Genomic DNA, 22,123 nt, shown 5'->3' with positions numbered 1-22,123 from the left:
GCTGCGCCCCCCAGTGCCCAGGTAATCAAGCCCCAAGTGTCACAGGCATTCTCACTTCTCCAGCGCACTTTGGGGAGAGCCCACCACACCCCAACCCCACCCACCTTTCCCTGGGAGGCCTCCGAGAGAATAAGACAATCCCTCTGGACTCAGTTTCCCCGTTCCGCGAAACTGCGTGTTGACAGTTCGCCGCCGTTTGGCGGGAGGCGCAGGATTCAAAGAGCCAGGCTGAGCGCACCCGGGTAGCAGGCGGGACGCGAGCGCCGCTCTTGTCACTGGAACTCCCGCCAGCCGGCATCCCCGCTCGCCCACGCGCCCCCCACGCACCTGCCCTCTCCCGCACCGGACCAGCCCGCTTCAGCCAACAGGACGCGCTCCCCCCCCTTCCCCACCCCCCCCCCCCCCGCCCCGCCCGCAGCGCGGTTCCCAGAGCAGCTGCGCGGCGCTGCACTGCCAGGTGGTCCGGCTGGGAGGCGGCACAGTGCCCACACCCTGCTCCCGGCTCCCCGCTCCCTGCTCCCCGCTCCCCGCTCCCTGCAGGCCCCCCGCGCGGGATGGAGCCCCGGCCGCGGCGACGGCGCAGTTGCCGCCAGCTGGTCTCTGCTTTCCTGCGCGACCCGGGCTCGGGGCGCGTCTACAAGCGCGGGAAGCTGATCGGCAAGGTGGGCACCGGAACCCGGACTTCGCAGCGAGCGGTCCAGGCCGGGCCAGGCGGGGGTCCGGGCGGGGCGGGGCGGGGCAGGCTGTGCACGCGCGATCCTGAGCGTGGGGGCTGGTGTGTGTCCCGCTTGTTGGCCGGTGGCACGCCGGGCTTCGTCTCTGTACGCGTGGTGCCGGCGGGAGTTCGGGGTCTGGCGTTGGTCTGGGCGCCTGGTCTGTGGCGAACCGTCTGTAGGGCGTGCGTTGTGTGGCGGGAACCAGTATTTGGCGGGCTGTGCTGTGTCCCTGAGTTGGGTGTCCTGGGGTGTGGGTATGCTACCACCGAGGGTGTGACACCCGGTCCTGTTGTTCCCGGGTGTGTGTGTGTGTGTGTGTCTGAATGGGGTACACATCTCTCTGCTCTCTGTGCCTGGTATGGATGTGTCTGCCAGAGTGGATGTGTCCCTGAGTTAGTTTGTTCCCAGGTGCTGCATTGAGTGTCCCGGTAGGAGGGTGTGAGCTGTGTGTGTGTGTCTCGGGGTGTGTGTGTGTGTGTGTGTGTGTGTGTGTGTGTGTGTGTCTGTGTCTCAGTGGTGTGTGTGTGTGTGTGTGTCTGTGTCTCGGGTATGTGTGTGTGTGTGTGTGTGTGTGTCTCGGTGTGTGTCTGTGTGTGTGTGTGTGTCTGTGTCTCAGTGGTGTGTGTGTGTGTGTGTGTGTGTCTCAGTGGGTGTGTGTGTGTGTGTCTGTGTCTCAGTGGTGTGTGTGTGTGTGTGTGTCTGTGTGTCTGTGTCTCAGGGGTGTGTGTGTGAGTGTGTGTGTCTCCGGGGTGTGTGTGTGTGTGTGTGTGTGTGTCTCAGGGTGTGTGTGTGTGTGTCTGTGTCTCAGGGGGGTGTGTCTCAGGGGTGTGTGTGTGTCTGTGTCTCGGGTGTGTGTGTGTGTGTGTGTCTCGGTGTGTGTGTGTGTGTGTGTGTGTGTGTAGCGGCCCTGCCCCCTCTTCACTGGGCTTGTGAATCCCGCCCTGCAGGGCGCCTTCAGCCGCTGCTATAAGCTGACCGACATGTCCACCAGCACCGTGTTCGCTCTCAAGGTGGTGCCACGTGGGGGGCCTGGGGTTCGGAGTCTGCGCCCCTTTGGGAAGGTATGGCCCCCCATCAGTGCCCAGGGTCCCCATGGCCCCGTGGGTTCCCAGAGAGTCCCTGGCCTGGAGGTGCGGGCGGATGCCTGTTGGTAGGAATACTGCGGGCAGGGTGTGTACACACAGGACTGTGCCTGCAGGTGGAGCGGGAGATCGCCCTGCACAGCCGCCTGCGGCACCGCAACATCGTGGCCTTCCACGGACACTTTGCTGACCGTGACCACGTGTACCTGGTGTTGGAGTACTGCAGCCGAAAGGTGCGCTGGGGGCGGGGCAGCGAGGGAGCCTCCACGCCTCCATGTCTGCTGTGCTATCCCATCCGCCCCTGTGCCCACACCAGGCCTAACTGCGCATCCTAGGCTCGCTGGACTCTCTGAGGCTCACCTGTGTTCATTTGTGCCCAGTGTAGTCTGTGGTCACCAGGCTCATCTCATACTCATCGTGGTACCTGGGCCCACCTGAGCATACCTGCGCTCACCTGTGGCCCTCCCGCCCTTAGCCACGCCCCATGCCCCCCCCCCCCCCACCGTTGAACCTAGTGGTGCCTTCATAGACTTCTTGCACTCACTTTGCCCACTTAAGTATACTGTCTCCTTCTCTGACTCCTTGGTGCGGGCGCTGCGGCTGCGGGTCACCGGCAGTCCTTGGCCCACGTGCTGGAGGTGCGGCAGACGCTGACGGAGCCTGAGGTACGCTACTACCTGCGGGGCCTGGTTAGCGGCCTCCGCTACCTGCACCAGCAACGCATTGTGCACCGAGACCTAAAGCTCAGTGAGTGTGCGGAGGGGAGCTGTGGGACCCAGAGGGGCCATGGGAGCTGGGACTTGACTCCTCCTCTTACGCCCATGCCTCTCCTTCCCCCTGGCAGGTAACTTCTTTTTGAACAAGAATATGGAGGTGAAGATCGGGGACCTGGGCCTGGCTGCCAGGGTGGGGCCCGGGGGCCGATGCCACAGGTGAGGGTGGAGGCTTGGAGCAGTCTCTCAGGGTGGGCACAGGTGAACTTGGTCTGGCAGACTTCCTGAGCCCCCCCTTATCCCCTCCCAGAGTGCTCTGTGGGACCCCAAACTTCCTGGCCCCAGAGGTTGTCTCCAGGAATGGGCACTCCTGCCAGTCAGACATCTGGGCTTTGGGCTGCATCATGTAAGTGGGGTCCTAGGGGCCTGGGGCTGGGGTGGGGCAGGAGCACCCAGATAGTGCCAGGTGTGGGCGGGTGGGAACATGCGAGGAGGTCAGGATAGGTATAAGGAAGCACACAGGAAGTTGAGTGGGGGGCAGCAGGTATGAGCATATACATGACAGATGTGAACAGACATGTGCAGATATGGGGCAGGTGGGAGGGGCACACACCAGCCATCATTTGAGCATGCAAGTATGAATAGGGATATGGGAGGATGTATGTGCAAGGGAGGTTTGACTGTTCAAAGATGTATTGAGCCCTAGCCGGTTTGTCTCAGTGGATAGAGCATCAGCCTGCGGACTGAAGGGTCCCGGGTTCGATTCCCGGTCAAGGACATGTACCTTGGTTGCGGGCACATCCCCAGTGGGTGGTGTGCAGGAGGCGGCTGATCGATGCTTCTCTCTCATCGATGTTTCTAACTCTCTATCCCTCTCCCTTCCTCTCTGTAAAAAATCAATAAAATATATATATATAAAAAAAAAGATGTATTGAGCCCAGCTGGCATAGCTCAGTGGTTGAACATTGATCTATGAACCAGGTTCAATTCCCGGTCGGGACACATGCCCAGGTTGTGGGCTCAATCCCCAGCATGGGGCGTGCAGGAGGCAGCTGATCAATGATTCTCTCTCATTATTGATGTTTCTATCTTTCTCTCCCTCTCCCTTCCTCTCTGAAATCAATAAAAATATATTTTTTAAAAAGATGTGTTGCCCTAACCGGTTTGGCTCAGTGGATAGAGCGTCGGCCTGCAGACTAAGGGGTCCCAGGTTCGATTCCGGCCAAGGGCACATGCCCGGGTTGTGGGCACATCCCCAGTGGGGGGCGTGCAGGAGGCAGCCGATCAATGATTCTCTCTCATCGTTGATGTTTCTATCTCTCTATCCCACTCCCTTCCTCTCTGAAATCAATAAAGATATATAAAATAAATAAATAAAATAAAAAGATGTGTTGACAAGTGTGTGCAGGTGCTAGGTGCACAGGCAGATCAGGGCCTATATACAGGGATGAAGTACATGCAGGAGTGGAGCAGGTGTGAGCATGCATAAAAGGAAATTGGACAGGTGCATTCAGGTATGTACAGGAATAAGCTGGTGTCTACAGATGCCAGTATCTACCAAGCAGACAGGAATGGCCAAGTGGGAGGGGATTGCAGGGCACGGATGGGGATGCGGATGGATGGGAAGCATGTATAGAGTAGGGAAAGGTGGGTGGGTATGGCCAGGTGTACACAGGTAGGTGTGAGCCAACTCTGACCCAGCCCAGGACAGATGCCAGCAGGCACCCAGGCTCCTGCCCCCCTCCCTCGCTCAGGTACATGGTGCTGACTGGCGACCCACCCTTCGTGGCGGCTTCCCTGTCAGAGATGTATAAGAACATCCGAGAAGGCCGTTACCCCGAGCCCGCCCACTTGTCGCCCAATGCCTGTCGCCTCATTGCCCGCCTGCTGGCGCCCAACCCGGCCGAGCGGCCCAGCCTGGACCACCTGCTGCAGGACAACTTCTTCACGCAGGTGTGTGATGTCAGCCGCCTGGATGCCTGGGTCCTTCTCTGGGGCGTCTCGGCCAAGGTCCAGGGAGGGTCAGGACCCCAGGTGGCCCAGGTACTCAGGAGCCAGACAATCTGAGTGGGGTGCCGACCCCTATCACCCCACTCTGAAGGGTTTCACTCCGGACCGGCTGCCACCCCACTCCTGCCACAGCCCACCCATCTTTGCCGTTCCTCAGCCTCTGGGCAGGCTTTTCCGAAAGGTGGGCCAGCTGCTAATGAGCCAGTGCCAGCTGCCCTGTGAGTACCATGCCTGCCCACCCCTCACCTGCTACCTGCCCAATAGCTGTTCTGCACCTCACACACCTGCCACGCCTCCAACCTGCTCTGCAGCTCACCCATGGCAGAGGAGGCTATGGATGGCAAGTGCCTCCCCCAGCATGAGGCCAGGCTCTGCAACCCCCCTAATTCTGTGCCTTTCTCAGGCCCCTACACTCCCCACGAGGCTGCATGTCCAGGAGAAGATGGTCCCAATGCTGACTTCATGGAGTGGGGCAGTGAGGTGAGGGCTCAGGGCGGGGGACACAAGGAGGGTACCCTCACAGCGGGACTGAGCAGAGGGAGAAGTAGGGGATCTTTAAATTGGGGAGGGAGGCTGGAGCCCTTTACTCACCTCAGGACTCTCCCCAGGGGCTGGGGCACCCCTCACCTCTGCTCCCTCCCCAGGCCTCCCTGTTGGAGAGAGGGGCTCTCCGACCTGAGGTCCCCGTCCACCTGGTCACCCAAGGGATCCTCCAGAGTGACCCAGCTGGTGAGCAGACTATCCTAGGTGGGGGCTGTGGGTAGGGAGGGAAGGTCTAGAGGCCGGAGACAAAGACAGTGCCTTGCCAGGGCCATGGCCCCTCTCCTGGCCTCAACTTTCCCATCTATGAAATGGGAATGATGTCTGGAATCCTCCTGGGTTTGAAGTAAGATTTTCCCAGATGAGAGAGTTTTGGGCCAGGCTAGTTGAAGGGGCCCCTCGTGGTGGGGACCCAGGCCTGCCCGTCCCCTCTCTCCTTCTCCCCCTGACCTCACATACATCTGTCTCCCCAGGGTCTGAGGGGAGCCCAAGACAGGAGGTGGAGGCGGCCATTAGAAACCTACAGCTCTGCCTGAACCCTGGACCTCCAGGTAGGAGCACGGCCTAGGCCACCGGAGTCACCTGTCTCTTAATCTCTGAGGAGAAGTACCCTGTCCCCATCCAGGCCCCCCTCGGGGGTATTTCTGGGGTTCCATGGTGGGAGAGCTTTAAGGGAGGTTTCAGGACACAGTGACTTCAGGCAAGTCACTTAACCTTCTGTGCCTCAGTTTCCTTACCTTGTAAGGAGGCTGATGATAGCATGATGTAGGCCAGGCGTCCTCAAACTACGGCCCGCGGGCCACATGCGGGTGTTTTTGCCGTTTTGTTTTTTTTACTTCAAAATAAGATATGTGCAGTGTGCATAGGAATTTGTTCATAGTTTTTTTTAAACTATAGTCCGGCCCTCCAACGGTCTGAGGGACAGTGAACTGGCCCCCTGTTTAAAAAGTTTGAGGACCCCTGATGTAGGCTATCCCTGTGTGAGAAGTCTAGAACTTTCTGAGACCTCTTTATATGTACGTTATGATGACTGTTTATTCTGAGTGACGTGCTGTGGAGGGCTCTGGGGGACTTGCTCGTTTTTTCAGGGTCTGAGTCTCTAATGTGTCATTGAGTCCTGCCTGAGAGCCAGAGAGGAGACCGAGCGCAATGGAGGGAGGAAATGAGACATCAGACCTTCACCAACCCTGAACCCCTGTCCCAGCCGCGCCCTGAGATGGAACCCTGTCCCATACCCCAGAGTCCCAGATCCCCAAGCCCTCCTGCTCCACAACCCACGTGTCCTGCCCCCTCCCCCGCAGAGCAGGACCTGGAGAGGGAGCCCCAAGCCTTTCCTTTTTCGTGGGATCCATTTCACTTCTTTGTTCAGCTTCCCCTGATTGTGTAACAAAGAAGAAGCCAAAACTTTAAGCTTGTCTTTTATCAACTGGAGCCAACTTAAAATATATATATATATTTCAAAGAAGAGGGGAGAGAGAATCATCAATGATGAGTATCATCAATTGGCTGCCTCCTGCATGCCCCCCTACTGGGGATCGAGCCTGCAGCCTGGGCACATGCTCTGACTGGGAATTGAACCGTGACCTCCTGGACCTCCTGGTTCACAGATTGACCCTCAACCACTGAGCCACGCTGGCCAAGCTGGAGCCCACTTTAACATCAATGTTTTAAATGAACAGTAAAAGAGAATTCGAGGTAACTTTTCAGAGACGCTACCAAGACAGCACGGGATTTTGTCTGTCCTTGGCGACTGGATGTCCCATTTTCCCCTAATGACTCTTTCCTCTCCCAGGATCCAATACAGGGTCCCACATGGCACTGAGCAATTCTTATTTTTAACACAAATATTTTTAACAAATAAAGTAAAGCCTCACGGTATTTGGGGCATTGCAGGCATTTCGGGATTACTCATTTCCAGAGGCAGCGAGTGATTCCCCACGTCCCAGTCCTCCCCCAACAAGGCAAGAGTTGGCTCTTTATTTTTTGGACGCTTCTCAACACCGCCAGGGTGTCTGCGGCCCCTCCACCCAGGCCCCACAGGACCTCCCACTCACTCCACCTCGTCTTTGTGCTCAGTCACGCAGGACCCCGCGCGAGAGCAGGGGCCCATCCTCTGGGCTCCCAAGTGGGTGGATTATTCCAGCAAGTACGGCTTCGGCTACCGGCTGCTGGACGGGACCAGTGGTGTCTTGTTTCGGGATGGTACCCACATGGCCCTGCGTCCCCCAGGGGGGTAAGCCATGGGGCTCCAGTCCCCTTGGGGGGCCAGGTTCTCCCGCTGCCTTTCTGCATCCATTCCTCAAGTATGTAAGTACATACTGTGTACACCTACAGGTACTCACTGCCTGCTAGGGAAGAACGACGATAAACAAATGAATAAGTTGATTTCAGGTAGCACTTTTCTGAAGGAAATGACTGGGTGAGGTGACAGATTGCGGGGGGCGGGGGGGCTTTCTGAGGAAGTGACGTTCAGGTAAGACAGATGGTGAGATGGAGCCTTTGGGACCAGCATTGGAGGTACAGGGAGCAGCATACCCCCAAGATGCGACCCAGCACAGTGGGTGTCAGGAACAGTGGGGACTCCAAAGTGAGTGAGGGGGAGACAGGGAGGATGCGAAGTCAGCGGCCTTGAAGGCCACTGTTGGGGTTGGGGCAGGCAGGAGGGACCTGCCTCACACTTTGAACAAGATCTCTGGCAGGAGGGACGCAGGGGACCAGCAGGGAGGTGGTGGACTAGTCAGCTGGGCAATGGCAGTGAGTTGGGCTGGGTGGTGGCAGAGCCGAGACGCGAGGGAGCTGCCATCTCCACGGAGTTGGCAGGCAGGGAGGATGGAGCAGCCACTGGGCGAGATGGGAAGGTGGCAGGAGGGTGGGTGTGGGGGCCAATCAGGATCTCAGTGCACAGGCTGAGTCCCGTGGCTCCAGAGTCTGGGGTTTTGAAGGGGGCTGGGGCCGGGGCTGGACCCACAGAGACGCGTGGTCCGTGTAGCCCTGGGTTTCAAAGCCACCATCCAGGGGGGTGTGGCTGGGTGGGAATGTGTCCCCGGACAGAGGCCGTGACAGCTGACCCCACCCTCAGCCAGGTCAGCTACATGCCTGACCGAGGGAAGCTGGAAATGTTTGCCCTGCGGGATGTGCCCAGCCCGCTGGGGGCCAAGCTGGCCGTCCTGCGACTCTTTGCTGGCTACATGCAGCAGCGGCTTCGAGAGGTGAGGGCCGGGGGCCAGTGGGCTGGTGGGGCCAGTGGGACTGGCAGGTGGAGGGGCCTGAGACCCTTGTGGCTGGGTCTGTCCGCAGGAAGAGCGCCTGCCTGTGCCCACCCAGCCCGCCAGCCCGGGCCTCTGCCTGCTGCGCTTTCTTGCGTCCCAGCAGGCCCTGCTGCTGCTCTTCAGTGATGGGGCCGTGCAGGTGAGCGTGGCCTTATCTTCAGTGATGGGACCGTGCAGGTGAGCGTGGGCCCTTATCTTCAGTGATGGGGCCGTGCAGGTGAGCGTGGCCTTATCTTCAGTGATGGGGCCGTGCAGGTGAGCGTGGCCTTATCTTCAGTGATGGGACCGTGCAGGTGAGCGTGGCCTTATCTTCAGTGATGGGGCCGTGCAGGTGAGCGTGGCCTTATCTTCAGTGATGGGACCGTGCAGGTGAGCGTGGCCTTATCTTCAGTGATGGGGCCGTGCAGGTGAGCGTGGGCCTTATCTTCAGTGATGGGACCGTGCAGGTGAGCGTGGCCTTATCTTCAGTGATGGGACCGTGCAGGTGAGCGTGGCCTTATCTTCAGTGATGGGACCGTGCAGGTGAGCGTGGGCCTTATCTTCAGTGATGGGGCCGTGCAGGTGAGCGTGGCCTTATCTTCAGTGATGGGGCCGTGCAGGTGAGCGTGGCCTTATCTTCAGTGATGGGGCCGTGCAGGTGAGCGTGGCCTTATCTTCAGTGATGGGGCCGTGCAGGTGAGCGTGGCCTTATCTTCAGTGATGGGGCCGTGCAGGTGAGCGTGGCCTTATCTTCAGTGATGGGACCGTGCAGGTGAGCGTGGCCTTATCTTCAGTGATGGGGCCGTGCAGGTGAGCGTGGCCTTATCTTCAGTGATGGGACCGTGCAGGTGAGCGTGGCCTTATCTTCAGTGATGGGGCCGTGCAGGTGAGCGTGGCCTTATCTTCAGTGATGGGACCGTGCAGGTGAGCGTGGCCTTATCTTCAGGAGCCCCTGCGGGCCAGCAGGTTGGGGCAGCCCCGTCCCCTGGACCACACTGGCTGTTCCAATGCACACCGTTCGGGGCTCCAGGAAACAGCTGGCTCCTGGCAGGGGGAGCAAAGTATGGACTCCTAAGTACAAAAACTGCAAAATTGAAAATAAAATGTGTTTAAAAAAAAAGAAAAGAAGATGTGTTTAAGTAATGGCAAAACGTAATTTGGGTCATCTTCATGGGTGGTTACGTTCAGCAGCTGTCAAATGTCATTTCCATCCTGGCCGGCTGGTTCAGTTGGTTTGAGAGCCGTCCTGTGCACCAGCGTCCATCCCCTCTCCTAGCCTGTACGGGAGGCAACCAATTGACGTTTGTCTCTCACATCTTTGTTTCTCTCACTCTCTCTCTCTTCCCACTCTCTCTTTAAAGAAAAGGGGAAAACATATCCTTGGGTGAGGATTTTTTTTTAAAAAGTCATTTCCTTGGAAATAAGTTTTTAAAACTATTTTTTTTAATTGATTTCAGAGAGGAAGGGAAAGAAGGAGAGAGAAACATCAGTGATGAGAGAGAATCATCAATCTGTTGCCTCCTGCATGCCCCCGACTGGGGGTCGAACCCACAACCTGGGCATGTGCCCTGACCAGAAAGAATCGAACCATGACCTTCCTGGTTCATAGGTTGACGCTACACTCAACCACTGAGCTACACTGGCCGAGTGGAAAATCATTTTTAAGTTGAGATTTTCCTGAGCAGTCCTGGCGATTTGCTGTTCCACTTACTCATGCATTCATTGGTTGATCCTTGTATGACCAGGGATTGAACCTGCAACCTCGGTGCATCAGGACAATGATCTAACCAACGGAGCTACTTGTTCAGGGCTCATTATTATTTATTTTAAAATAATTTTTTTAAAATTTACAGTAGTAAAAACAACTCTAGCTTTCCAGACTAGAGTGTGGGTAATGCCCTGAGCTGCGCTGGGCCGCAGGTAGCGAGAATTGTCTTCATGGCTCTGCAGAACACTTGGGGAAACTGGTAGTTGAGGGACTGGAGCTCCCCAGGTCACAGGATTAAGAATGGAGGTCTCCCTGGGTGACCGAGGGCAGGGAAGTCCTATCTGAACCTCAGTTTCATCTTCTGTACATGAAACTCTGGGCTCCCAACGCTGTGCGTTCCTAGGAGTGGGGCAACCCCTGAGACCCAGGTCAGGGGGCTTTCAGTCTCCTATCCACGTTTTCTTCTCTCGGCGGGGGGGGGGGGGCCACCTGGGGCAGCCCCAGGGGAACCCCTCTCCTTGACCTCGGCTCCTTACTTTGGCAGGTCAGCTGCAGTGGAGACCAGGTTCAACTGGTGCTGCACGGGCGGCCCGAAGAGTTGCTGCTCACGGTCTGGGAACGGGGCCGGCCTGCGGCCTCCTACACGCCGGGGATCCTGCAGAGCCACGGCTGTCCCCCCGCTGCTCGCCAGCACCTGCATCACGCGCTCCGCATGCTGCAGAGCATCTAGCACCCCCAAGGGTCAGAGTGGGCCTCTGCATGTTGATGTCAGGGACCCAGGCTCCATTTTTGTTTCTGTTCCTCCAGAGGGGATGCCCTTGGGGGCAGCTGGCAGGTGCATGGGAGGAGGGGAGTCTTTGCCTCATGGTATGACTGACTGTGCAACCCAGACTTTTGTTCAGCTTTGTGCTTTTTTTTTTCATTCAAGAAAACTTGCTCTGGCTGATGTGGCTCCGTGGTGGAGCATTGACTCATGAATCAGGAAGTCAGGGTTCGATTCCCCATCAGGGCACATGCCAGGGTTGCTGACTCGATCCCCAGTAGGGGGCAGTGCAGGAGGCAGCCAATCAATGATTCTCTCTCAGCATGTTTCTCTCCCTTCCTCTCTCTGAAATCAATAAAAATATATTTAAACGAAAATAAAACTGGCCCCTGTCGCCTGCTGTCTGGCTCTCTTTGGGGGAGTGTGAGGGGCCTCAGCGAGGCAGCACCCTGACCCAGCGGGATCGGAGCCCACTGTGCGTGCGGCCGACAGCTGGGCCAGAATTTCCCCAACACGGAAGGTGGGACCCGAGAGGCGTTCTAAAATGACCAAAAATCGCCCCAGCCAGTTTGGCTCAGTGGATAGAGCATTGGCCTGGGGACATAAGGGTCCCACGTTCGATTCTGGTCAAGGGCACATGCCTTGGTTGCGGGTTCGATCCCCAGTGTGGGGCGTGCAAGGAGGCAGCCGATCAATGATTCTCTCTCATCATTGATGTTTCTATCTCTCTCTCCCTCTCCATTCTCTCTGAAATCAATAAAAATACATTTTAAAAGAATAAAATAAAATGACCAAAAATCTAAAACATAGGACATTTGCTTCACGGACAGGCAGTGAGAAAATGGATGTTGGGGACTAGAAAGATGGTGGCCCATGCTAGGCAGGGGCACAGTGCTGGGCACAGCTGTCACCTGCGCTGACTTGGGATGGGGGAGTGTGCTTCCTGGGGAGGGTCCTGGTTTTTGTTTTTTGTTTTCTATCCATTGACACACATTTATGTTCCTGTAGAAAAGAATTAAACCACCAGTGCATTCTGGCTTTCCCCTCGACCATGTGCCTGGATGTATTTCTACATTTGTATGTAAAGATTCACCTTATTCCTTTTAATGGAAGGAGGGGATGAAGAACATCTGACATTTAAGGACTGGGGAGGAAATGGAGGGAACTGGTGGGATCGGTCAGGGGAGGTCAAATGCCTTGGTGTGGCCAGACGTGGGAAGAGGAATTGTTCTGCTCAAAAGAGGGGGTAGAAGCTGGAGGATTCCCTGGAGAACCTGGGGTGAACTGGGTGTGGGTGGGAGAGGAGCTAGCAGAAGGGAGAGGCAGTGCCGGGCGGGGCCTCATGACCTTTTTCTTTTTTTATGTTACTGTTAATGTGACAATCACATAGCACGCAGCTCTTTACTTCAATGTGTACAACTTGGTGACAATGAGTGCATTCACAATGCGGCGGGACCACCACCTCTATCTAATCCCAAAACATTTTTATCACTCGGAACACCCCTCCGCCTCCCCCAACCCCTGACAACCACTCATCCACTTTCTGTCTCTGGGCGTTTCACATGAACGGAATCCACACACTCTGTGGCCTTTTGTGTCTGGCTTCTCTCAGTGGGCATCCTGTGTTCGAGGCCCATCCATGTTGTTGGTGCTTCACTCTTTGTCCGGCTGAGTAATATCCCAGTGTGCTTTACTTATTTGTTCATCTGTTGATGGCATCATGTTACAAAGGACAGAAGCCACCCTCCCAATTGTTTTGAGCTACATAAAGGATTGGCTTTTGACACTGAAATGTTCAGAAGAAGGGATGGCTGCAGGCAAGGCTGGATCGTGGGCTCAGATGAGTAAGGCCTTACCCCTGCCTCTCTCTTCCTGTCCCTCGCTTTTCCTCCATCTCTTGCTCTACGGTCCTTTGTTTTGGCTCTTGTAGCCTAGTGACAAAGATGACCTCTGGCCAAAACCGGTTTGGCTCAGTGGATAGAGCGTCGGCCTGCGGACTCAAGGGTCCCAGGTTCGATTCCGGTCAAGGGCATGTGCCTTGGTTGCGGGCACATCCCCAGTGGGGGGTGTGCAGGAGGCAGCTGATTGATGTTTCTCTCTCATCGATGTTTCTAACTCTCTATCCCTCTCTCTCTTCCTGTCTGTAAAAAATGAATAAAATATTAAAAAAAAAAAAAAAAAAAAGATGACCTCTGGCACAGGCTGCCATGCTCTCCAGCAAACCCAGGGGACGAGCAACCACCCCCACACTTGCTCCATGTTGAAACTGACTGGCCAGGCCTTGGTCACATGTCCTCCCCCAAGACTCCTGGACCTAGAGTAGGGTGTGGCAGGGGGAGTGGAGGCCAACATCCCATCATCATCTTGATTTGCTCTGGTGTGTTTCTTTCTTCTTCTTTTTTTAAAGATTGTTTTGTGGTATTAAACACTATTTGTCCTTTCCTTCCTTCTTTTTTAAAAATATATTTGAATTTTTTACAGAGAGGAAGGGAGAGGGATAGTTAGAAACATCGATGAGAGAGAAACATTGATCAGCTGCCTCCTGTACACCACCTACTGGGGATGTGCCCACACCTAAGGTACATGCCCTTGACCGAAATCGAACCTGGGACCCTTCAGTCCGCAGGCCAAACCAGTTAGGGCCAAACCGGTTAGGGCTGTGGTGTGTTTCTAATCAACAGATGGTCTTTTGTGTTATATATAATGCCACGGTGGGCAGCCTCTAAGATGGCCTTGTCCCCTAGTATCCACTCCCTGTGCAGTCCCCTCCACACGGAATTGGGCTAGCCTGTGGAACCACTAGGATTTCAGCAGTAACGGTCTGTGACTTCCGAGGCTAACTAGGTCACACAAATGTGAGGCTTCCACCCCACTCTCTCTTGGACCACTTACTCCGTGGGGAGCCGGTGGCCATGCTGTGAGGACACTCTAGGAACTCTGTGGAGGGGCCCACGTGGAGAGGCGCGGAGCCTGTCACCAACAGCAACACGAGGGAGCCATCTTGGAAGTGACTCCTCCAGGCCCAGTCGTGCCATCAGATGAGGCAGCCCTGGCTGACACCTTGACTGCAACTTCATGAAAGACCCTGAGCCAGACCACTGAGCCAAATTGCTTCTGAATTCCTGACCCACAAAAGTTATGAAAATAAAATATATTTCTTCTTGTTTCAAGTCATTTGGTTTTGGGGTGACTTGTTACCCAGCTATGATGTACTGATACACTTGCCCAAACATGCAGATGACCCAGCCCCATTTCTGCCCAGAACATTGGTTTCAGGGGAGAAAATGACAAAACATCGTCAGCAATTTAACTGCCTATCTTGCAAAATGACCGACCTAGAGTGTTTGTTCCCATCTGTTCGTGGGCGTAGGAACAGCAACAACCTGTGAGAATCGCCCACAACGATGGTCTATAAACCAACCGCAGAATATATTAATTTTGAAACCTCCCAGGCCGACTCTTATTTCTAGGTACAAGAACGTCAAGAGATGGCAAAATGCCCACGACGCCCTCTTCAGAGAGGGGAACTGTGCACCTCCAGATAAAGCTGTTAGTTTGGGGGGGCTTACAAAGGTTGGAGCCTCAAGAAATGGCAATGAATCCCAACTCCAGAACCTTTTTTTTTTTTTTTTTTTTTAAGGAAACCAGGGAAGGCACTTTTAACTCTGAAGAATGAGGAACAACTTGCCTTAGTTTAATTCTACCTTTACCCCCGCCCTCCATCTGAACCCTGCCTCTGGACCACCTCCTCATTGGTCCGTGGGAGCATGTGACACCGATGCCTGCTCTAATCGCCAAGAGCAAGGCGAGCCCAAGGCGGCAGCATCCTGGGCGGCTTTTTGGCTGCTGCCATAGCAACCTGGTGTGATGTCACAAAGCCTCACAGGGCCAGGTCCTGCCTGTGGGCATCTGCTTCCCCATCTGCTCTGAGCCACGGAACTCGCCTGGGAGCTGAGGGCTTTCCTCTCTCGGTTTAACAGATGAGGAACCTGAGGCACGTGGGTTGCCTCAATATATAAACTGCTGGGAGAAAAGGCAGGTGGGTGTAGGTATGTCAACCTGGCCACCCCAGCCCCCCGAGGAGTTTTTAAAATCCTGATGACTCCAAGGAATTACGCCAAGAGAAAAAAGTCCAAAGGTCGCATAACCTAAGATTCTGTTTATGTAACGGGTTTGAAATGACAACAGATGAGTGGTTGCCAGGGGATTAGAGATGGGAGGGGCTGAGGTTGTAACAGGGCAGCTGGAGGGGTCCTTGTGGTGGGGGATACAGGAACCTATTCAGTTGATACAACTGTAGACAACACACACACACACACACACACACACACACACACACACGAGAGCAAGTAAAACTGGGAAAATCAGAAATCTGGATAAAACACGTGATGGGATCCATGTCAACATCCTGGTGGAGATATTGATTTCTTTTTGCAAAATGCAGCCTCACTGGGGGAGACTGAGCAAAGTGTACAACGGACTCTCTCTATTATGTCTTTCAGCTGCAGGGGAATCCACAGTGAGCTCAATAAAAACTTCAATGAAAAAATTCTGTCTAGCCTGGTCAGTGTGGCTCAGTTGGCTGAGCGTTGTCCCAGGCACCAAGAGATCGCCGGTTGGATCCTGGTCAGGAGGCGGCTGATCAATGTTTCTCTCTCATCTATGTTTCTATCTTTCTCGCCCTCTCCCTTCCTCTCCCTGAAATCAATAAAAACATATATTGTTTAAAAAATTCTGTTTGTGGGTTCCTCAATAAAGCTAAGTGTAAATCACCATATGACCCAGCGATTCCACTCCTGGGAATATACCTAAGAGAATTTACAATAAGTGTTTAAAAACAATTGTGGCCCTGGCTGGTTTGGCTCAGTGGATAGAGAGCATCGGCCTGCGGACTGAAGGGTCCCGGGTTCGATTCTGTTCAAGGGCACATGCCTGGGTTGCAGGTTCGATCCCCAGTGGGGGGTGTGCAGGAGGCAGCCAATCGATGATTCTCATCGTTGATGTGTCTATCTCTCCCTCTCCCTTCCTCTCTGAAATCAATAAAAATAGATAAAAAAAAAAAACCACAAACAATTGTGTGCTCCAGCATTCAGAGTAGCCCTGTTCACATAGCCCAAAGTGGAAACAACCTAAATCTCTAACAATGGATGAACCGATAAGCAAAACGTGCCCCACCTGCTCTAATAATAATATAGATTATCACTCAGCCGTGCAAACGATGAAGCACTGACATTCCCTACAACTGGGATTGTCTTTGAAAAACCTGACGCTCAGTGAGAGAAGCCGGACACAAAGGCCACACAGGGTGTGATTTCATGTGTGTGAAATGTCCACGGGCTAGAGAAGGGAAATGGATGTGACTGCTAATGGGCACAGGGTTTCTTTTTGGGGTGGTGGAATGTTCTGGAATGAGATAGAAGTGATGGTTGCATAATGTGAACCTACGTAATGCCACTGAATTACACTTTAAGAAGATTAAAATGGTGGATTTTACCTTATGTGAATTTTACCACAATTAAAAAAAATCCTGCTGCCCACATCTCACCCCAGACCGATTAGGGCAGAATCACGCGCTCCGGCTTCAGGTGTTTCTAAAGTCCTTCATCTGTCCTGTAGCACAATAGAACCAAGGCCATATGAATGCCGACCACATTCTTGCTATTAAGAAATTAATGTTGCCCTGCCTGGCGTGGCTCAGCTGGTTGGAGCGTTGTCCCGTGTACCAAAAGGTGGCAGGTTCCATTCCAGGTCAGGGCACACACCTAGGTTGTGGATTCAAGCCCCAGTTGGGGTGGGTATGGGAGGCAACCGATCGATGTTTCTCCCTCTCTCTCCTAAAATCAATTAAAAAATATCCTCAGGTGATAATTTTTTTAAAAAGAAAGTAATGTTGTAAGTCAAATCACTATGCTGTACACCTAAATTCATAAAGTGCGGAATGTCGATTGTATTTCAATAAAACTGGGGGAGGGGGGGGGATTAGCGTTAAGCGTTTTAAGTCTCGTCATGACACTGTGGCTATGGGATTTGCTAAGCGTCTCTGTAGAGAAATGCAGTTGCCGCTGCGGAGCAATGGAGGGTGGGTGGGGGAGCAGACGGAGGTGAACAGCTGAGACTTGTTGACACAAAGGATGCCTAAGGCCCCAGCTGTTCAGGGCTCCACTGCTGTGAGCAGGTTGTCATGTGCAGCCCCTGCCACAAGGTGGCAACAGAGTACCGGCTAGTTTGGTGGTCCATGCTGGCCGTTTGTGGGGCCCACTTAGAGAGAGTGTGGGGGAGGGTGCGGAGGGACAAATGTACTTGGGGCTTTTGGCTTCTTTCCGGGCTGCTGCCCCAGATAAAACCCACTTCTGGCTGTGGTAACGATCCAGACGCTCAATCCATATCAATCAATGAACCAGAATGATTTCTAGTCCATGTTAGCAACCTCCCCTCCCCTGTCCCCCATGATCCATTGGCTTTGTCCTCCTCTACCTGCCAGGGCAGAATTCAGGAAGCACAGAGGGGAGCTCAAGCTTATACTTCTCCCTGCAAATCAGTGGATTACTGGGTAACTCTCTGCCCCCCCCCCCCACTCCTCATAATAACCAGATTTAGCAAAAATACCGGACACTCTGTTCAGTCTGAATTTCGGATAAATAACACATCTCTGTTAGGTAGAAGGATGTCCCATGCAATATTTGAGATAAACTTATACTAAAAAAAGAAAGATTCATTTATCTAAAATTCAAATTAATGTCTTGTGTCCTCTAGGATGAACTGCTTCAGCTCTGCCGCTGGGAGTTCTCTGTGAGTGGCTCCTGTGCCCTTGGAGTGGACATTCCTCATCCTTGGGACGGGGTAGGGGGGCCCAGGGGGGGTGCAGCATGTTAGCTCTGGGCAGGCCATAGAATCAGCCCTTTCTCCAAGAAGTTGGACAGCTTTTAACATAGCTGCGTGCCGTTTCATACGGTTACTGTAACAAATGACCACAAATGAATAGTGGCTTGAATTAAAATAATGCAAATTGCCCTGGCTGGTTTGGCTCAGTGGATAGAGCGTCGGCCTGGGGACTGACGGGTCCCAGGTTCGATTCCGGTCAAGGGCATGTGCCTTGGTTGCAGGCACATCCCCAGTGGGGGGTGTGCAGGAGGTGGCTGATCGATGTTTCTCTCTCATCAATGTTTCTAGCTCTCTATCCCTCTCCTTCCTCTCTGTAAAAAATGAATAAAAAATATATTTAAAAAAAAAACACACAATGCATATTCTGTGACAGTGCTGGAGGTCAGAAATCCTAAACCAGGTGTAGGCAGGGCTGATCCTTCTGGAGGCTCCAGGGAAGACTCATGTTCGGCCTCTTCCAGCTCTGAAAGGCACCGAATCGCTGGCTCATGGCCCCTTCCTCCATCCTCACAGCCAGCAGCGCAGCCTCTGCCCTCTCTGCCTCTCACCCTCCTGCCTGCCTCCTAGGAGGACCCTGTGAGGACACTGGGCCTCCTGGGGAATCTGGGGTCACCCCCATCTCAGGGTCCTTGACTGAATCCCGTCGCCAACGTCCCTTTACCATGTGAGGCCACATGTCCACAGGTCCCATGATCAGGTTTGAGGACGTTTTGGGGTCAGCCCATGAGTTGTCCCTCCCCTGCGGCCTTCGTTGCTTTGGGACCACTGTGGTCAGGGCCTCCACACCCCCACACTCTTCTAACCATCTTAGGGCTTGGCAGCTGTCCTGCTTTCCTGGCTCTAAAAATATTTCAGGATCTGCAGAGCAAACGGCTTCCCTAGATGTTTCCCTTTTTTGTTTGGGGCTACGTCAGTTTACATTAAACCCCAATAAAATACAAAAGTCAATGTCTCAGTGGCACAAGCCACCTCTCAGGCTCAGTCACCCCATGTGGCTGGCGGCTCCTGTGTTGGACAGTGTGGATCTAGAACCTCCTCATCATTGCACACAGTTCTAGAGGGATGTTGCCCAGCACGGGAGCTACCAGCCACATGTGGCTATTTACGTTTAAATTCTGTTGGCCTCTAACGTCCAGTGTGAGCCAGTGTGGCTTTCTTTTCTTAAAGGGGAGGGTCCAGGGGTGAGGTGGGCTGTGCCGCCAAGTCCATGAACCCACAGAAACAAGTGACAAGGGAGTGAGAGCTTGCTCCCAGGACACTAGCCTCGGGCGTCCCTACATGTGCTGAGGTATGGAGAAGCTATATGCATAGGGTACTTGTTTTTGCTGCAAAAAAAAAAAAAAAAAAAAATGCTTCCCAGCTCCCTGGCCAGGAATGTGGTCCCCGTAGGTGGTTATGAGTTTGAGTTATTCCAACTCCCAGTGGCTTAAACAAAGAAGGAGGGCTTATTGGTGCTCATAACTGAGAGGGTGGGGTGGGCTGCCTTCAGACAGGACTGAATCCAGGGCCTCCAACAGCAAGCTCCAGAATCTACCTCTGGCCACCTCTTGGCTCTCCCTGAGGGCCTCAGCAGCTCTGGCTTTCCTCTTAGGAGCTTCATAAGCCCCCAGCAGGGAGTAAGCACCAGCCTCACATGCTTCTGGCAAGTCCTGGGACAGCACATCCCCAGACCCCAGGCATGACAGCACCACCCCCGGGTGTGGGACTCCACTCCCTTTACTGTTGCATCTTTCAAAAACCCCTTGAGAGAGCGCTAGCCAGACTAGATTTGGGCCTAAGCCCTGGGTTTGACCCTCCTGTGGCCAGTCATCCAGATACCTCATCATTCTCCACGCCCTGCCGAGCTCCTGCGCATCCTGAGTTTTTGTGTGTGTGTTTTTTTTAAATATACATTTTTATTGATTTCAGAGAGGAAGGGAGAGGGAGAGAGAGATAGAAACATCAATGATGGGAGGGAATCATTGATTGGCTGCTTCCGGATCGAGCCTAAAACCTGGGCATGTGCCCTTGACCGGATTTGAACTGGGGACCCTTCCGTCCGTAGGCCGACGCTCTATCCACTGAGCCAAACCGGCCAGGGCTCCAGAGCAGTTTTGATGTGCCTCTTCTCTCTCCACATTACAGCTGATTCACCCAGGGCTGTCAAAAGGCAAAGCTTACCTAAATGCACACCTCAGCTCCTTGCAGACCCCAGGCCCTCCCCCGCCCCCGCCCCCGCCATTGTGCCCACTCCCTTTGGGACCCTGATTTGAGCTCCAGCCTCCACTTCCTTCCCAATAACTCACTACTATCCCCCCCTCTCGCCCCTAACTCTAACCCCCAGGGCAGGGGTCCTCAAACTACCGCCCCGCGGAGGACATTTATCCGGCCCGCCGGGTGTTTTTGCCGCCGCTGCCTGTCCTGCTTAGCAGCCGACTCGTCTCCGGCCGCAGTGCGCAAGTGTGGAATGTGCAGCACTCTCCGACTCCCCTCCTTCTCTCTGAGGGACAGTGAACTGGCCCCCTGTTTAAAAAGTTTGAGGACCCCTGCCCCAGAGGCTGCCCTTTCTCTCTGTGATCTCCACAGCCTCACCTCCCTGCCACCTCCACCCCCTCCTGCAGTCTGGCTGTGGCCTGACCTCACCCCAGATCACCTGGGGCCCCTGCGGCCATGTCCAGCTTCACCGCTGACCTGTGAGCTGGGCCGGGTTAAGCACTGCCTGCCCACCTGTGCTGGTCCCCGGGACTGCCAGAGCAAATGACCACAGCGGGCAGCTTAAAACAATGGGCATCTTTCTCACAAGGTCCCGGAGGCCAGAAGCCCCAAATCAAGAAGCGCAGGGCCGCGCCCCTCCCAAGGCTCCAGGGGAGGGTCCTTCCTGCCTCTTGTGGCTTCTGGGGACCTAGGCTTCCCTCGGCCTGTGACCTCATCACCCCAGTCTCTGCCTTGTCGTCATCCTCAGTGTCCGAGTTAGAAACCTCCCTCTGCATGTCTGTCTCTCCTCTTCTGCCCCTTATAAGGATACTCGTCATTGGATTTAGGGCTACCCCAATCCAGAATGACCTCATCTCAAGAGCCTTAATCATATATCCTTTTTCCAAATAAGGTCCCAATCACAGGTTCTGGGGGATAAATCTATTTAAAAAAAATATATATATATATATATATATATATATATATATATATATATATATATATTTTTATTGATTTCAGAGAGGAAGGGAGAGGGAGAGATAGAAACATCAATGGTGAGAGAATCATTGATCAGCTGCCTCCGGCACGCCCCCCACTGGGGGTCAGGCCCACAACCTGGGTATGTGCCCTTGTCTGGAATCGAACCTGGGACCTTTCAGTCCATAGGCCTATGCTCTATCCACTGAGCCAAACCAGCTAGGGCTGGGAGATAAATCTTTACGGCTATGATTCAACCCACTTGACCCCCCTGAGCCTCACCAAAGTTGGGAGTGTGGACGGGGGATCACCTTGTTTTACAGAGGGGGAAATTCCACGGGCTGGGCTGGGCCCCCGCGTGTGTGGCTTTTCCTGATACCCAACCCATGCCCTGACGCCCTGACCAGGATTCAGCCCTCCAGGTGCTTCCACGCAGCCAGAGGGTCTGATGTGACTGACACTCACTGGGTTCACTGGCCTTGGGGCTCCCGTCCACCTGTGGTTTTCTCGCCGTCTCTTGGTGTTGCCCCTCCTGACCTGTGTCCCAAGCCCCTTGTCGCCTCTTGGAAGCTCTCCCGTGGGCTTTCCTAGCGGGCTGTCCCCCAGCCTCTCATCGCCCACTCCTCAGGCCAGCCGCCAGGGGAGACCTTGTCCGGAGCCCCTCCCTGTCACCAAGTTCCGCACCCCACCCTTCCTTCACTCCAGAGCTCCCTTCCTTCCTTTGGAACTTTGGTGGTGCCCAACTACTGATGGCCCACCCCTGGCCACCCCGTCCTCGCCTCCATGCCAACTGGCCCCAGAACTGTGTCTGGTGGCCCAATGGGCCAGGTCCCAACGAGACCTAAGGTGAGTGGGGGACACCTGTGGCTCATCACTCAGATGTCCTTTTGGGATGGGCGGTATTAGGACCCAGGAGGCAGATTCCCAGACCTCAGTATCCCCATCTGCACAGTGACAGGTGGATCCTGTCTAGTGGGGACTGGGGGCCCCACACCCACCACAGAGCTGGGAAGGTGCCCCAAGGAGGCAGCCTGCCACTGCCACTCCCACAGTGGCCGTAACTGACCCCACGGCTGGCCAGCCCCAGGGATGTGGAGGACCCGAGTCTCAGGAAAGGGGGGCCTGGCAGGACCAACCGATCTCATGTTCTCATCTGGAACCGGGCAGAGCCTGGCTTGCAGAACCTGGAATGGGGGTACCCCAAATTCCTTTATCTGGAAGATGGAAGGTGAGGAGCTGGGTCTGAGGGTCCCTCCCACAACCCAACCTCTCCATGCCCACCGGCCCCACACCACGCCAAGGGCTCGCACG

At 54.6% G+C, this 22,123-nt stretch overlaps 1 protein-coding gene across 1 annotated transcript; it reads left to right on the top strand.

Annotated features, from left to right (window-relative positions):
- Positions 1-554: 554 nt before the first annotated feature.
- On the top strand, positions 555-10,747 carry PLK5 (polo like kinase 5 (inactive)). The gene is given in 15 exon segments (XM_054716924.1): positions 555-662; positions 1,664-1,777; positions 1,915-2,033; positions 2,406-2,545; positions 2,643-2,730; positions 2,822-2,917; positions 4,266-4,464; positions 4,613-4,739; positions 4,925-5,001; positions 5,166-5,250; positions 5,535-5,612; positions 7,138-7,253; positions 7,256-7,294; positions 8,359-8,469; positions 10,562-10,747. Coding segments are annotated over 15 exon segments (1,683 nt in total).
- Positions 10,748-22,123: the final 11,376 nt, after the last annotated feature.

This window comes from Eptesicus fuscus, chromosome 6 (genome assembly GCF_027574615.1).
Source record: "Eptesicus fuscus isolate TK198812 chromosome 6, DD_ASM_mEF_20220401, whole genome shotgun sequence".
NCBI lineage: Eukaryota > Metazoa > Chordata > Mammalia > Chiroptera > Vespertilionidae > Eptesicus > Eptesicus fuscus.
Note: the sequence above shows the minus strand (reverse complement) of the source record. Positions and strands in the feature narration are given on the sequence as shown.